At 37.5% G+C, this 16518-nt stretch overlaps 1 protein-coding gene across 5 annotated transcripts in view; it reads right to left on the minus strand.

Annotated features, from left to right (window-relative positions):
* PTAR1 (protein prenyltransferase alpha subunit repeat containing 1) overlaps positions 1-9649 on the minus strand; it is a 50580-nt gene extending 40931 nt beyond the window's left edge. For 3 of the 5 annotated variants that reach the window (XM_034967607.3, XM_008952895.6, XM_003806361.7), the window contains exons 1-2: positions 9419-9619; positions 323-492 (exon numbers count right to left, since the gene is read on the minus strand). In XM_034967607.3, coding sequence (XP_034823498.1) covers positions 323-492; positions 9419-9504 — 256 coding nt within the window. In that variant the 5' untranslated portion in view covers positions 9505-9619. Of the gene's footprint in view, positions 1-322; positions 493-9418 lie in introns of all 5 variants that reach the window. The other 2 variants (XM_008952883.6, XM_034967606.3) reach the window with 2 other exon arrangements.
* Positions 9650-16518: the final 6869 nt, after the last annotated feature.

Genomic DNA, 16518 nt, shown 5'->3' on the forward strand with positions numbered 1-16518 from the left:
AGTGACATTCAGATTTTTTTTTTCCTTCAAATGAAATCTTACCAATGACCCCAATACATAAACTGATAAAATCTGAACTGCTCTGGTTACAGGAGGTGCCCTGAAATTCTGCTTGAGGGCTTCTATATAATCACTGTGGTTGTAAAATTTGTCCAGGTGAGTAGAAACTACTCACTTGACAGAAAGGTTAGCACCCACCGAGACAGTGAACGGAAGAAGCAGAACTAGAATCCAGGAATGCTAACACTCAGAGAAGGGCTCTTCCTACTATATTCCATGTCGCTTCTAAAAACCAAATGAAGAAAATATGATTCATACTTACCATCTCTGTTCAGCCATTGCTTTCTTGTTCTGTACAAAAGGAGCTTGTTGTGGACATATGGTAAAAGGAACTTGACACACCAGCTCTCCACACCCAGTTTGTTTTCAACCAGGACTATGGGACTCCGGTTATACCTAGCTTCAGGACATGGGATCAGGCCAATTTCATCTCTTAATATGTAAAACATAAAAAAGAATTAAAAATAAGGATACTAACCTTTTCAACATTTTTCTAATTTCAGAGTATTTTAAAAACCCCACATATTTCCCCCTTCCTTACAAATATTATTTAGCTCACTTACTGGGATTGGTAGATGCTAATAGTGGCAAGAGTATGAGAAAACCAGTATGCTGTACTCTCTGTAGACAGGAGTGAAAACTGGTCTTGCCTTTGGATGGCAACTTAAAAAAAAGTCTTTCAAAATTTTGAATGAACATACCCTTTGATCCAGCAATTCAACTGCTCAGAAATTATCCTATGCCAAAATATGTGAATCAGATGTTCACTGCAATGTTGCAACAAAACTAGAAACAATCTAAATGTTTATCAATATAAGACTAGTAAAAAAAAAAAGGCACATCCACATAATCAAGCCATTAAAAAACAATGAGGTAGATCTGCATATGCTGATATAAAAAAAGTTGCCAAGATATATGAAATGAAAACAAAAAGCAAAATGCTGAACACAGTGTACAGCACAAATCCTTTTGTATAATTTCTTTAGAAGATATATAGATGCATTAAAAATTTTCTTGGAAGGATAACAAGAAATTTTTGGAGAGAGAAAGGTGGTAAGGAAGGATTTTATTTTTATACAGTTTCAATTATCTAATAATTGTTTGTATTTCTATTTTTTTAATGTCAACAAATGTGTTTATGCTTGCTTGCTAATAAATGCATGTGGACCAGAAACAAAGTATCAAAAAAAGTTATTTTATCAGTGAGATTTTGGGCCATTTTTTCTTCTTTATACTTTCCTGAATTAAAAAACCACCCAAATAAATGTTAAAACACAAAATACATTTCAGAATTCAATAATTTTCCTCTGTGGTAGCATCTATATCCCTCAATCCACCTCAACTTAAGCTGAAAATTTACATTAAAGGCAGAGATTTAATAAACAATATGTAGGGCATTTGACTTACTTAGTAAATGAACCAGCAAACGTAAAAAATTTGTGCAAAACACATTCACATGCCTTTCAACTCTAAAGGAAGTTATAATTCTTGCCTACACAAAGGATCCTTTCTCAAACAGAATGTCCTCTGTTTAATTAATGAATAACAAGAAACTTTTTAACAATAAGAGTAGTTGAAATAAATGTTTTTAGAGTGTCTATATAGATATTTTAAACATGTCTTTAAAAAGCAGAATAATGAACTGGTTTTCAGAGTTTGTGTGTGACATTATGTATTATGTCCCTGGCATCCCCTTACCAAGAACACAGTGGTTTGATAGACCCAAAAAGAGGGAAATTGGTTGAATTACAAAGTAGGAGAAACACCCTGTCTTTTTGTTGGGCCACTATCACAAATTGGTAGGAGGCTGTGGATTTAAAATAAAACCCCTCCTGGAAACTAAACTGAATAGCTTAGAGGTAATCTACTTTCTACTGATCACTTCATTAGTGACACAGGGATTTATCAATAAAAAGGATATCTTAGGGGTTGCAAGACACTAACAATTCTTTCAAGCTAATTTAACTCTCAAGAAGACTGTGGGATCTATGGGTTTTTATCCTTACAATTGGTTCCGTTGACTCAAAGGTGTTTTGATATATTATATCAATACTATCATAAGTTTTCTGATTAACTACAATGTACTGGGTGCTTTCTTAGGTTCTAAAATTCAAAAAGAATAAAGCAAAGTGGTCTCAGACTTCAAAGAGCTAAAGTCTTGCTGGGGATCTGTGTCAATATCCATAATAAAATGTTACCACTTTACTACTCCAATAATATAAACAAAGTCCTGTAGGAAGAATAAGGACAAAGCTGAAAGAGCACCTGAGGTCAATGCCCAGTATTTCAAAATATATTTTTTTGCATCTCTATTTGGTAGTATCCTGAAATCTATCTAATTCATTATTATGACCCCTAGCCATATCTAGCTATACTTGACTAATATATGACTGAATCTCTGGTATTTTCTGATGTTTGTGTTTTACTACATGAAGAATATTAAAAAATAAACAAAGTAAAACTAAATAAGTAAATAAACTCAATGTGATTATTTCAGGAAATTCTGTTCTCTGAGATATAATAACCTACTTACAACACTTCAAAGAACTGCAAGAGTCAACAATATAAATGTTATAGTAACAAGAATAAAAGAATCCTGTTTCTGGGTATGGTTTGTTTTTGGGGGGGATTTTTTTTTTAAACTTAAATTCACAATATAAAAACCTGTCTTGCTCACTAATTAAACTAGGATTAAAATGCCCAACTAATAATTTGGTATCTAAACTACAGAAAAGAGCCATCTGCACAATTAAAAAACACACTGCTTTGACTGTCTGTTCTTTCAAGAAATACTTTATAAAATAAGAATGGCTTGGATATAGCAGGTGCCCAATAACTGCTTCCTGAAAGGCTGATTATCCTGGTACTTTAGTGATAATATTCAAATTAATAGTTTTCACTTCTTGTCCCTCTAAAAGAACATTATCTCTGATTTTCTCCTAATAAAGTATACTGAAAACAGCATGTGTCCAAGTCCTGGATGGAAATAGATATATACACACACACATATACATACATATCAGTATCAGGTCATTTTGGCTTCTGTAGACTTCAGTTTCCTCATTTGTAAAATGGTAGAATTGTATTATACCTCCAGTAAGGCAAATGGGATAGATTTCACCCAGCTTTCAAATTTTATGACTGAGAAACCTAGCAGCTATTTTCATGTGAGGAGAATAAAAACAGTCTTAACAGATAATGTAGAGCACTAGGGGGAAAAACACATGAAGAGGTAGTAGGGTGTAAAGACAAAAGTACTTGATTGGAAGTCCAGAGTTCTAGTTAGTTTCCATTCTATCCACTGACAGGCAATGAGAATTTGGCAAGTCACTTGCCATCAGTATCCTCATCTGAAACACAGGAATAGTATCTTCCCTGCCTGTTATGGAAACCAAATAATGTCATGTGAAAATGTGGCAAACTATGAAGTGCTAGACAAAGATCCACCAGTAGAGTTCGTTGGTTAATAATGGAAAGCCGAGGCAAAGAATTTAAGCCTTTGTCAAGTTATGTGACCCTAAGACACAGTGTTATGCTGCTTTCTAAAAAACATTACACATACTTTGTAAACATAGGTAGGTCAGTAAGCTTCCAAATAATAGTGTGTTTGACTTCAGACTTCTGTGTCTCATCCCTTAAGTCACAGTCCACTTTTTTCTAGCCAATTTCGAATAGGATTCCTTCCAAAAATCATTTTAAAGTTGGAAGGGACTGCATTCCTCTGTCATTTCATCTGATGAGGAAACTGAGGTCCAGTGAGGTTTATGAGGATTATCTAAGGTCATATTGCTAGTGGCTAAGTTAAGAATCTGGGCCTCCTAATACTTAGCCCCAAACCCCTGACACTAGAACAAAGAGCAAAACAGGATTTAGATCAATTCCTTCTATTTTTCTGGAAATTTAAGTTCTAATTCCATACTAAAGAAACACTGGAAAACTCAGGAAAAACAAAACAAAACAAAAAAACCCTAAAAGTCACTTGTAATCCCTGTTTTGCTATTAACATGTTTGGGTATATATCTTTTTTTTTTTTTTTTTTTTTTTTTTTTTTTTTTTTTTCCTGAGACAGGATCTTGCTCTGTCATCCAGGCTGGAGTGAAGTGGTGCAATCCTCACTCACTGCAGCCTCCAACTCCTGGGCTCAAGAAATCCTCTCACCTCAGATCTCCTGAGTAGCTGGGACTACAGGTATGCACCACCATGCCCAGCTAATATATATATATATATTTTTGGTAGAGATGTAGTCCCACTATGTTGACCAGGCTGGTCTCAAACTCCTGGCCTCAAGTGATCCTCCCACTGAGCCTCCCAAAGTGTTAGGATTACAGGTGTGAGTCACTGTGCCCAGCTGGGTATACATCCTTTTTTCCTGAGTATTTTCAAAAAGTGGGATCATATTGAACATATTCTATAATCCTTTATGGAAAAAAACTGAGCAATTCCCATTAAACATTTTCCCACATAATCAATTTTGATATTTTTAATGGTTGCAATGAATGTGCTATAAATAGCAAACATATCTCTAGTTATTTCTTTATAAAATAGTCTTATAAGAGGAACTACTAATAAATTTCACTCTTTTACACTGTTAGGTTTCTGGCCATTTACATTCCTGGTATTTAACAAGGTATTCAATTACCTGCATAACTAAGAAGATCATAGGATTTTTAAAGATATGATGGTTTGGGACAGCAATCAAGTTCTAATGGTGCTCACTTTTTAGGTTACCTTCATCACAGACTGCTCCAAAGGCAGAGCAATGTGGAATGAACCAGCACATTTACTTAAGATCAAAGTATGATACATCGCTTTGAGCGCCTCACTTCACAATAGGGATCCATTCATTGGCTTCCAGATGATGTTCACAGTTCATGTAACACTGATACTGACTTTGTTCCTTATGTTTAGACAGCTTCTCTGTCTATACTTCTCAGAAACATCATCAACCAGAACAGAGCCACTTATTATCCACAAAAGTTGCATCAACCAGCTTACCTTCTGGGAGGGATGGATGGTACCCAAATACTCAAACTGAATCCTATAGTGTGGAGCAACCAAACAGAAAACAGTCCAAGGATTCAGGAAATGGTAAAAACATTTTAAATCTAAATAGTACTTATTTTCGTTTTGTTCTGCTCCCACCCCCCAAAAGAACTGGAATTCTTTCCAGCATGACCAAAAAGGAAAGCTAGTAAAATATATCTAAAGAAACTGACCGTTGCATATTGATAATTAAAATTCTCCTGGTGATTTAGATATTTCAGAAACCTTACAGGCTTTCTCATTAATTCCAAAGATTATCAACTTAATGTTTCACTGAAATTATATTACTGACCTTATTTAGAAAAAGCTACACAAAGTACTAGTGTTTATTGTTACTTGCCATGCACGGTTAGGTTTTACATATATTTTATTCTGCACAACAATCTCATAAAGTAGGAATTTTGACCCCATTTTACAGAGGAAGAGTCTTGTCTAAGTCTACTCAGTTAATAAATGACAAGCAAAGATTCAAATCCAGTTTGACAGCTTAGACTATCAAACTCTAAACTCAAATTTTTACAACTATACTACACTATTATTTAAATAAATAAAAATCAGGTATAAGCCCAGTAGACTCTGGCTTTCTATTCTTCAGTTCACCTTGCAGATGATCTAAAATTGCCTTTCATCATTCTTTACTAAAAAATGTTCACTGGTGCCTACCCATTGCCTTAGAAGTGTACATCCTTGAGCCAGCTTTTCTTCACCCCTCATGTCTCACTCAGTTTAAATGCTATTGCCTCAGAAAGAACCATCTTGACCTTATAATCTAAATTGGGTCTCCCTGTTGTTATTCTAAGTACGCTTCTTACTTTTTCTGACTCTTTTCATAATCTGTATGTTGACTGCTTAAAGTTCCATTAAGATAGGGACCATGTGTGGTTTGTTCATTAAACCCAGTTTTTAACCCTGTATACCCAGAGACCAGCATTGTGCCTGTCAAATGGAGGTACTCTTTTGCAGAATGCATGAATGGAATGAAAGAAATTAAATGAGAGTCAAGGATCTCCATAATCTGGCCCTACTGTACCTTCTCAGCCACATTTTGCTTGTTTAGGTCAATTCACTGCTCCCTGTGGAGGTCTCTGGCTCCCTCTGAGACTACAAATCCTACCCAGACTTTAATACTTGGCTTAAAACCCACCTCCACTAGCAGCCCTATCCGAGACATAACCAGCCTCCTCTCCACTTCTATTAGACTCCCATAGCACTTGCTCATCATGCTCCTATCCAACTTTTACTATAAACTACTTTGGAGGGTTAATTTACTGTTCATGCAGTTCGTCTTAGGTCTCATCTACACCTGCACTATGCATCACAGTAGTCACTAGGCACATGGAGCCACTACGTACAAATCCATTTAAATTAAATAAAATTTAAAATGTGGTCCCTGTTCATATTAGGGACATTTCAATTGCTCAATAGCTACTATGGCTAGTGGCTACCATATGGAACAGCACAGACACAGAAAATTTCCACCATTACAGAAATTTCTGTTAGTGCCTTGAGTTCAAGAACTGTATTTTAAACTTCTATTTCACACAGTAAAGATGGTACCCACAACACTTCATAAACAGTGAGTTCAATATTTAATAGAAAAAACAATAACTTGCTGGATAAGATTAATTTTAACGTGACTATTTACATTATAAACTGTTGTCTTCCACATTAGCACAGGGTCCATACACTAAGTTAAAGACTATCCCTAGGTCAAGTTTTCAGTTTTAGAGAATCCAATATGATTAATACTCAACCATACAAACAGCATTTATATAGTATTATCCAGTTTATAAAGTGCTTCATATTCACCAATCATTTGTCCAATATATTTTTGGTGAGGAACACAGAGATTCAGGGAAGGTCTAATATTTATTGAGTGGCAACTAAGTACCACTGTGTGAGGTGATTTTCCTGTGTTTTCATCAGCCTCACAAGATCAAGAGGAAACTGAGGCTGAGAGAAGGTACCTATTCACATCATACAGTAACAAAATCCACATCTCACCACTGCATCCTCAACTCCTTCTGGCTAAATATTTCTACATAAACAAAGTCAGTGTATTTAATGAAGTAGATGTTGGCCAATAAAATTACAACGGATCTTAAGTTTGGACAAGAAAAACAAAAAAATTTTTTTATAATACTGAAAGTGTAATTAGATACAGTAAAGTTAGATACAAACGTTACAGATAAACAATGCCTTAAAAAAAAAAAAGAAAAGAAACACAGCCTCTTTATTTTGGGAGTAAATGGGCTAAATTAAGGGAAGAAAGCGCAGGCAATTTTTAAAAGCCCAAATTATAAGGCACTTACAAAGATGCATAGTAATATTATTGAAAATAGTTTTACTGTGGGGAATATGTACTCAAATATAGCTGATGACTAGTCTTAAACAATGAGTTAAGCTATTTAAATGTTTAAGACCTATATCACAAATCATTACATTATTCCGAATATCCAACTTATCTCAAAGTTTTAAATCTCGAATGACCCAAATCCTTATTACTAATAAATTATACATTGAGGATATATTAATGAGGTTTTACAGTAGAAAAAGGATTAGGGAGGGGCATTAAAGTCCTTTAAGAGTTTCCATAAATGTGATCCACAAGAACTGGGACATGTTCCAAACTGCACTGTGTTAAAAACTGCCAAGCCAATGAACATTCAATCTTGGTTTCTTCAAATATAATGATGCTCTTTTAGTCTACCTCAAAGAAGAGAACATAAGATGATTACGACATTTTGTATTAGATTTCTAATCTCTGCTGTAATTTCTTCTAGAAAAATACCAGTGATGAGAAAATACACTCTTCATTTGTCCAACTTTTTTTTTTTTTGAGGTCGTCTCTTACTTGCACTAAGGCTCCCATTCTCAAAAAGAAATCGAAAGACTGATATACAGCAAGGCATCAAAGCATTCTTTAGAAGGCTCAGCAACCACTATGGATACTGCCAGGAAATCATTCCAAACACTCTCATTTTGAAAAAGGCAGCAGTCATAAGAGGGAGGGAAGTGGATGCTGTCAGAGGTGGCAGGTGTGTTTTGAGGCCAGCAGTGTTTTGTTTTTAATGTGGCACAGTTGCACGTCTCCAACTGTGTGCCACAAGGGAGCAAAACATCCAACGGCTTCTTAACTGTTTTACAATCATCACCTTGGAGGAAAAGAACACTTTGGTAAGATACAAGTTTGGCAACTTTTTTAGGCAGAAAAGCTGAACCGGTTAGAATACTTAAAAAAAAAAAATCATGAGCTCCAGTCTAAAGAATAAAATAAAAATAAATAAGCTAAATAATAAATAATAAAAAATAATAAACTAAAAAATAAAAATAAAAATAAACTCCAAAAACAACTAGCTAAAGTGAAAGTAATGCAGAACTGGATGCCATGTTTCTTTTCTTTGAGGAGGAAGAGGTATGGGAAAGGAGGTACATTGTTGCTTCTTCCCTACACCTTTGTATAATGTAGATCTCTCTCTCTCTCTCAATAGCTTTCTTTTCACTTGTTACATAAAAGCAAAGTGTTACAAAAAGTAGACTCTTGCGGTATCTTCCCACAGTACTTCAAGTAAAATGGAAGAGATACATATGTCAGTTCTGCAGTGTCCCGTTAAAGAGGGCAGCAGTGTTGGGATAAAAATGAGTTAACATGCTCCTTGTAACTATGAATCCGCTTATGCTAAAAAGTATCAAGGTTTCATTTGCTTTATCCCAGACTCCACACTGCGCCCACAGAAGCTTCTCTTGAGAATGTTCTGTTCACCTTCAAAACACAACGTTTTATCGGAGTCACTTTACAATTTTGTGGCAAGTAAGGCGAAAGTCAAAAGCGGCCTCAAACCACCTTTAGTTAGTAAACTGAGGGGTTTGAGGCTCATTAAAAGTAAGAGGATCGGTTACCCCCTCTTGCCAACGTCCGGGATGAATCTCAAGAGTTGTGTTTACAAGGCATACACGGACCCACATCGTTGTGTGCGCCCGAGTACCTTAAACGCAGGAAGGATGTCGACCTACGGGGGAAGTCTCTGGAGTTTCGTGAACTCCTATGAAAAGGTGGGGAGGGACAGAGAAAGTAGTTCCGTTTTGATTTTTTGAGGTCACTTCTAGGGACTCGACCGCGAGCGCGTCCCGGTAGCGGAAAGCCGGGCCAGCGGCGGCCGACAACGGTCCCGCCCGACACGGCTCTGCCTCCTCCCTAGAAGGGCGCGTGGGCCAGGACCCGCGGTCCGCCCGCCGCCCGAGGTCGGGTGGACGCTTGGCCCCGCCCCCGCCCGCTCCCGACGACCCTCGGAGGCGGCGGAGGCGCGCGACTCACATGTGTGGGTTCCTCCTGAAGGCGTTAGTGATGTCCTTCACAACCCGCTGCACCAGCACCGCCACCTCCTCGTTGGTCTCGGCCATGTTGGCGGCGGCCGCGACAGTTCGGGCGCGCCTCCGCGTGAGCCGGGCCGCCGGCGAGAGTTCCGCGGAGAGCGAGCGCGCGCGCGCGCGCGGGTGCTTCGGCTAGGCCGCGCCCCCGCCGCCGCGGCCGCCGCCGAGCACTTCCGGGTCAGCCAGTTGGCGGCCTGGGCGTGGCGTTAGCTAGGGTTGGTGGCCTCCCAGTGAGTGGAGAAGTTCGCCTCCGCGCGGGTAACGGAGTTTCTAAGCGTCAGAGAAGATGCTGGCCATTTGTTTGCAAAGTTCTCTCAGGCCTCCGATTTTCTTATTTTAAGTTTTAGGCGAAACCTCAAGACACACTCCCAGAGAGTCAGACACCTTCCTGAACCCCCCCAGCAAGGTCCCCGGGCATTCCTGAAGGAATGTTCAACTGAGGATGCAGGGCTTCTTAACAGTTAGTCCCGGGCGTTTTTCAGAGCTTGTCCGCTTTATTTTCCCAGCCTGAGAGATGAAGAGGTCCAGAGGCATTGCGGCGGAGCGAGTCCCTATTTGACCGTGTTGGTGACCTCCTTTCTAACTGTGCCAGTTTTTGTCTCTGAACTTGAAAGCAGCCTTTTTAAAAAACATTAATTAAAATTCTTAAATTTATTAAAGGAAGAGAAAGGAAAGTGAAGGAAAAGTTATTTGCCATCTGTATGTAGGAAGTAGAAGTGAAATCGTTTTTAGATTTTTCGACTTCATTTTGTACTGCATTTGGTAGCCTTTGCGTCAATTTTGGAATTTAAAAAAAAGGATCAAGGCTCTGACAGGGTTTGTTCATAATAGCAAAAATAAATTTTTGTAGGAAAAACGAGCTTTCTAGTTTATTTAGGATTTTGAAATGCCATAACTAAAATTTTTGTGTATCAGGTTTTCTTTTGCCCCTCTGTGGTAGAAAAATCTGGCTGCCTTTGGTTCAGTTTTATTCTTCCACCCTTGAAATCTGGCCAGGTGCGGTGGCTCACGCCTGTAATCCCAGCACTTTGGGAGGCCAAGGCGGGCGGATCACGAGGTCAGGAGATCGAGACCATCCTGGCTAACACGGTGAAACCCAGTCTCTACTAAAAATACAAAAAAAAAAAAAAAAAAAAAAAAAAAAAAAAGCCGGGCGTGGTGGCGGGCGCCTGTAATCCCAGCTACTCGCCACTGCCCTCCAGCCTGGCGACAGAGCAAGACTCCATCTAAAAAAAAAAAAAAAAAGAAGTGAGATAGAAGTTTCACAAAATTGTAGCCAGCAAGGTGGGACAGGATTAAGAATTAGTAAAGTCGGCCGGGCACGGTGTCTCGTGCCTGTAATCCCAGCACTTTGGGAGGCCAAGGCGGGTGGATCACCTGAGATCAGGAGTTTGAGACCAGCCTGGCCAACAGGGTGAAACCCCGTCTCTACTTAAAATACAAAATTAGCCGGGCGTCGTGGTGCATGCCTGTAGCTCCAGCTACTTGGGAGGCTGAGGCAGGAGAATCGCTTGAACCCGGGAGACGGACGTTGCAGTAAGCCAAGACTGTGCCCTGCACTCCAGCCTGGGCAACAAAAGCGAAATGCCATCTCAAAAAAAAAAAAAAAAAGAAAGAAAGAAAAAAAAAGAGTTAGTAAAATCAAACAAAATTTAACCGATAACAAGTTCTGGAGTGAAGCAGTGAAAAGAGTGGAATGTGTGTTTAGATTCCAAGGCAAAAGACAACTTTAAATATCCTGATTAAGAATGTAAGACCAGTTCTTAAATTAAAATTCTTAAACTTAGTAAGTTTTCTTAATCAGGACCTTGCATCCTAATGGCAGTGGGAAATAAATCCCAATTTCTGGAGGCAGAGATCAAAGCAGCACACTCAGAAATAATGATTTTCCCCGAAAGGCTTTATTTAACAGGGAAAAAAGAAAACTTTGTCCCCAAATTTTGATGTAAAACAGCTATTTCAGAAACAGAATTCCTCTGTATGATTCTGTGTATGCCCTCTCCACATGCAACCTCTTTATAGTCATTTGAAAGGCATGCATTGTATCTTGTTTCCTCTAAGAATTCACAAATTGTTTTACCCCAATTATTAAGAATCTACTATGTTTAGAACTTGTTTTTTTTTAGAATTGGAGCATAATTAGAACTCTGAGCCAACTCTCTAATTTTACAGATAAGAAAACTGAAGTCCAAAGAATTTAAGATTTGAAATTCATAAATCCTCAATAATGATATATATGTATAGAAGAATAGGGCATAATAAATTCAGCGTGATTTTGTCGAAGGACTACAAGATTTATGTTCATTTATTGATAATAAAATACAGTAAATAACTTAAATGCCCAAAGAGAGGGGATTGATTAAATTATAAATTTATATGGTAAGATGCTATTTAGTATTTGAAAATCACATTATAACTAGAAGAATATATACCAAAGTGTTAGAGGTATTTTCATAGGACAATTTGACTATGTAATGTAAAGAGCAAAGTAACATTTGTAATTTAAGAATTTTTTTTTTTTGAGACGGATTCTCACTCTGTTGTGCAGGCTGCAGTGCAGTGGTAGAGGTTCAAGCGATTCTCCTGTGTCAGCCTCCTGAGTAGCTGGTATTACAGACACACGCCACCACACCTGGCTAATTTTTCTATTTTTAGTAGAGACTGGGTTTCGCCATGTTGGCCAGGCTGGTCTCGAATTCCTGACCTCAACTCCTGACCACCCACCTCGGCCTCCCAAAGTGCTGGGATTACAGGCTTGAGCCACTGCACCTGGCCTAAGAAAAGTTTTTTAAATTATATATTAATAAGGAGCTGATATATTTGTTTGTTAATTAGCCAAATATCTTATGTGCATACTAATTTTCTTACAGATATATTGATTTTTTTAAGTGACCATGTCTATTATTATCATTTACATGGTTGTGAATATATTTTGACAATCTTCCTACCCACTCCCAAAAACCACACGTTTCTTATTTTAGAAGACTAATTGATGATAGAGGAAAATGTGGATATGTAATGACCAAAACAAGTACCAAATACAAATACAATACAATATAATCCTAATTTCATATATACCATACAAATTGTATGTAATATAGATATAATTGTACATATATATAAAATAGATGGGGGGATACAAACTAAAATGTTAACAATGATTATCTCTGTATGATAGAATTGAGATAATTAAGACCAATAAATATATATTCTTTATACGTTTCTGGATGTCCCGAAGTTTTACAATGAAAAACCTAATGTATGTCTTGAGGACCCTGGAGGGAACGAGGACAGTGAGGTAGTTTTAGTGACTTTTGTGAAGAAATGAAGATGCCTTGTCATCCATTTCCATCTTTGCTTTGTATTATGCCGCTTACATTACTGACATGTTGTTTATAACTCCATTTATTTTTATTTGAATCTCATTTTCTGATAACATTTTACAATATAGAATTCAAATAGTACTAAATATGTTCTACCATGTGCTAGCTATTATTACGGAAAGAACAGTCTTATTTCCTCCATTACAAAAATTAAGTAGCCAAGTGGGGAGGCACACTTCTGTAGTCCTAGCTACTCTGGAGGCTGAGAGGATTGCTTGAATCCAGGAGTGTGAAGATCAGCCAGAGCAACATAGTGAGACCTCATCTCAAAAAAATTAATGCCCAATTTTGAATGGCTTATTATATTGTCATTGTGGTTACCTATATCTTAAATTTTGCAGACCTCAGCCCTATCCACTATCTTAAAATCTAAAATTTAAGAACTTACTAGCAAAGAAATAGTTGAAGGGTAACAAAATATTAACCAAGAAGCCACAATATTGATGTGTTTTATGAATTCTTAAGAAAAATCAACAGGAATGATGCCCATCTTTAAAATTTTTATTAGGCTGGGCGTGGTGGCTCATGCCTGTAATCCCAGCGCTTTGGGAGGCCGAGGCGGGCAGATCACGAGGTGAGAAGATCAAGACCATCCTGGCCAACATTCTGCTAAAAATACAAAAAATTAGCCGGGCATGGTGGCAGATGCCTGTAGTCCCAGCTACTCGGGAGACTGAGGCAGGAGAATGGCGTGAACCAGTGAGGCGGAGCTTGCAGTGAGCTGAGATCTTACCGTGCCACTGCACTCCAGCCTGGGCGACAGAGTGAGACTCAGTCTCTCAAAAAAAAAAAAAAAGTATTAAAGATTATTTCAAGAAAAGGAATAGAACTTAATAAATATACTTTAAAAGATATGTACATTAAACTTAAGATATTTGTATACTCTTTGCCTTGGTGTGTTGGTTTATTTCCCCAAGTATGACTTACTATATATTCAAGAACTGTTTAAAAATATACAAAACCACCCATGCATGGTAGTGCATCTATTGTTATTAGTTGATATTTCTAGCTCTTCATTATTCCAGTTGTTGGGATAAAAATGAGAAAATACATGTGATAGCATCTTTGAACTGAGAAGCACTGTTCAAGTTATTTATTTCTATGAATAAAAGTGTCATTACTAGTAAATCCATATTAAAACATAATAGTAAACTAAGGCTAAGCTAGATAATTTCAATATGAAACTTGTTTAACACTTTTAAAGAGAATTGGTATACTGCAATTATAATTAATCTAGTTAAAGCATGAACGTTTTCTGTGCTGACAAAGTATGTAAATGTTATCAAGATGATAATAACGAAGATGACTTTAAATGACCAGTTTATGCTGATATTAGAACCCATGAAAATACAGGAATAAGGATATTAGTTACATAAATGGTTTTCGTTGCTGAGTAAGTGATGTTTTATTTTATTTGATAGTTCCAAAATATCATCCTTTTCCTTTGCCCTGTTCATCCTTCCTACCACAGAGGCCCAGGAGACTCATTATGTAATCTTTAGAAAAGAACAGAAGAAAATGTCTAGAGAGAAAGCGCCATTCCAGGATCTGCGCATAGAAACAGCTAAGGAGATGGGTATCTCTCAATGATGCAATTAGTTTCTCATGTACAGTACTGAAGATGTCAGATTGTCATAAGAATTTTCTTAGTAATAAAGCCTTTTAATGAATGACTAAATTTTTAAAGTATACAAATATAAGTACATCCTTAAGTTTTTTTCTGCTTATTTTTCAGTGTAACTGTGACAGAGGTGAAAGCCATAGACAGGTTCAAACATAACTGGAAATTTAGAAAGGGAGTAGGAACTTCATTTTGGCCACAGTAGAGGTTCAGTCTGAAACCTCTTCAGTAACTATCTAAAAGTAAGACAAGGCTATACCTCCTTTCATCTCCCTTCTAAAGTTAATTTTTCCATTCAGAAATTTCCTAATATACCTTATATCTCAGTTTCTTTCTGTTTCTATGTTTTAAGCTATGTCTGAGACACATCAAAATTATTAACACCAGGCCAACATTACCCATAGGAAATGATGAGCTTTTTTTGTTATTTGATTTATGCTCTTAATTTGCGGAATAATATTTATAGAGACTGATAGTGTGAATTTTAGGAAGGAATGTCAAATAATAAGACTCCAAATGATGGCTTCTGACTTTAAGCACTTTAATTTCTATGGTAAGTCCTCTGAGTCATCAGTGTGCAAAAAGGACAGTACAAAAGATAATCTCTTTGGTTTGTAGGAGGAAGAGGCTAAATACTATCCCTGAGAGGACAAGACGCCAAACAATTTGATTTATTCCATAAATTTTAATGAGTGATACTGTGTATTAGACATTGTGCTAGCTGCTGGGTATTCAATGGTGAGAGAAACAGAAATGGTTCATGCCTTCTGTGGGACTTACAGTCTGATAGAAGAGATAAACAATATTCAAGTAAACAGACAAATATCTAATGAAAAATTGTAATAAATGGCACAAAAGGAGAAAGCAGGGTACCATGGTAGATGATAAAAGTGTCAGGGTAAGGACATAGCTTTGGATGCTGTAGTCAGAGAAGCCTGCTCTGGGTGGTGATGTTTAAGCTGAAACCTAAAAGATGAGAAGAAACCAGCCCTGTGAAAAGCAGGGAAAGAACCTCACTGGCGATGAAACATTAGGGTGAAGGCCTAAGAACAGAAGAGCTAACAGCATGTCTGAGGAATTGAAAGAAGGCCAAATTAATAAGTTTTACCAACCTTACAGCGTTTGTAAAGTGATTTCAGACTCAGGATGGTGGTTACCCAAATGACAACAATGAAAGTGACTGCCTAGTTCCAATTTTTTTCCATTCTGTATACTCTGTGTTCTTTATTGTACTACACTGAACAGTTTTCTGGGCTGAATGTTAAATATGTTTGCAGAATAAAAACTTACGTATTATGAAGTATATAGTTAAGGTCCTGTCAGGAAAACAAGTCATACTCTGTATTCTAAGTAAGAAGGGTTTAATATAAGTCATTTGAGGCTTACATACCTGTTGGAAGGGTGAGGTAACAAGTCAGGGGAACCGTCATCAAATATCTCAGTCTTCAGCAATAAAACAGGGGACTATACCTTGTCCAGAAGCTACTTCAAGTCTCAAGAACCTCTAGGAAGCTCCTACCAGCCTTTTTATGGCACCTACTCAAGTGTTTCTCAAGAAACTCATCTGGAAGGGTGTCAGACCTCATGCTGGCTCTCTGTACATGGTTCTCCTTGCAACTGTCCCTGGAGAATAATGGTCTCTTCTTTCTGCTTTCCAAATCTTGTGTTCTTACTAGCAAAATCTGCTATGTTATGAAGGAGAATTTAGAAAGGGGTAATGATAATGCCCGGGTGACAATCCCAAGTTGCCAACAGACAATTCAGTACAGTTCACTCATTTTGCTTTGGTGAGTGAAAAAAATTGTGAGGTTCATTAGGGGTAATAGTAAGAGAAGCCACTGGCCCTTGGTCCCTGGATACATGTATTCTAGGTATGGAAAATATGACATAATGCACTGGATGGTGCTTCAGATTGCATATCGATCTTGTAAGACAGCACCACAACCCCCATTGTGCTGCCCAATCTAGCACTGTATTTGCAACTTCAATAGGTCATTCTGCTGCCTAATTAAGTAAACTGCTTTAGAATGGTGGGGTATG

This window comes from Pan paniscus, chromosome 11 (assembly GCF_029289425.2).
Source record: "Pan paniscus chromosome 11, NHGRI_mPanPan1-v2.0_pri, whole genome shotgun sequence".
Lineage (NCBI taxonomy): Eukaryota > Metazoa > Chordata > Mammalia > Primates > Hominidae > Pan > Pan paniscus.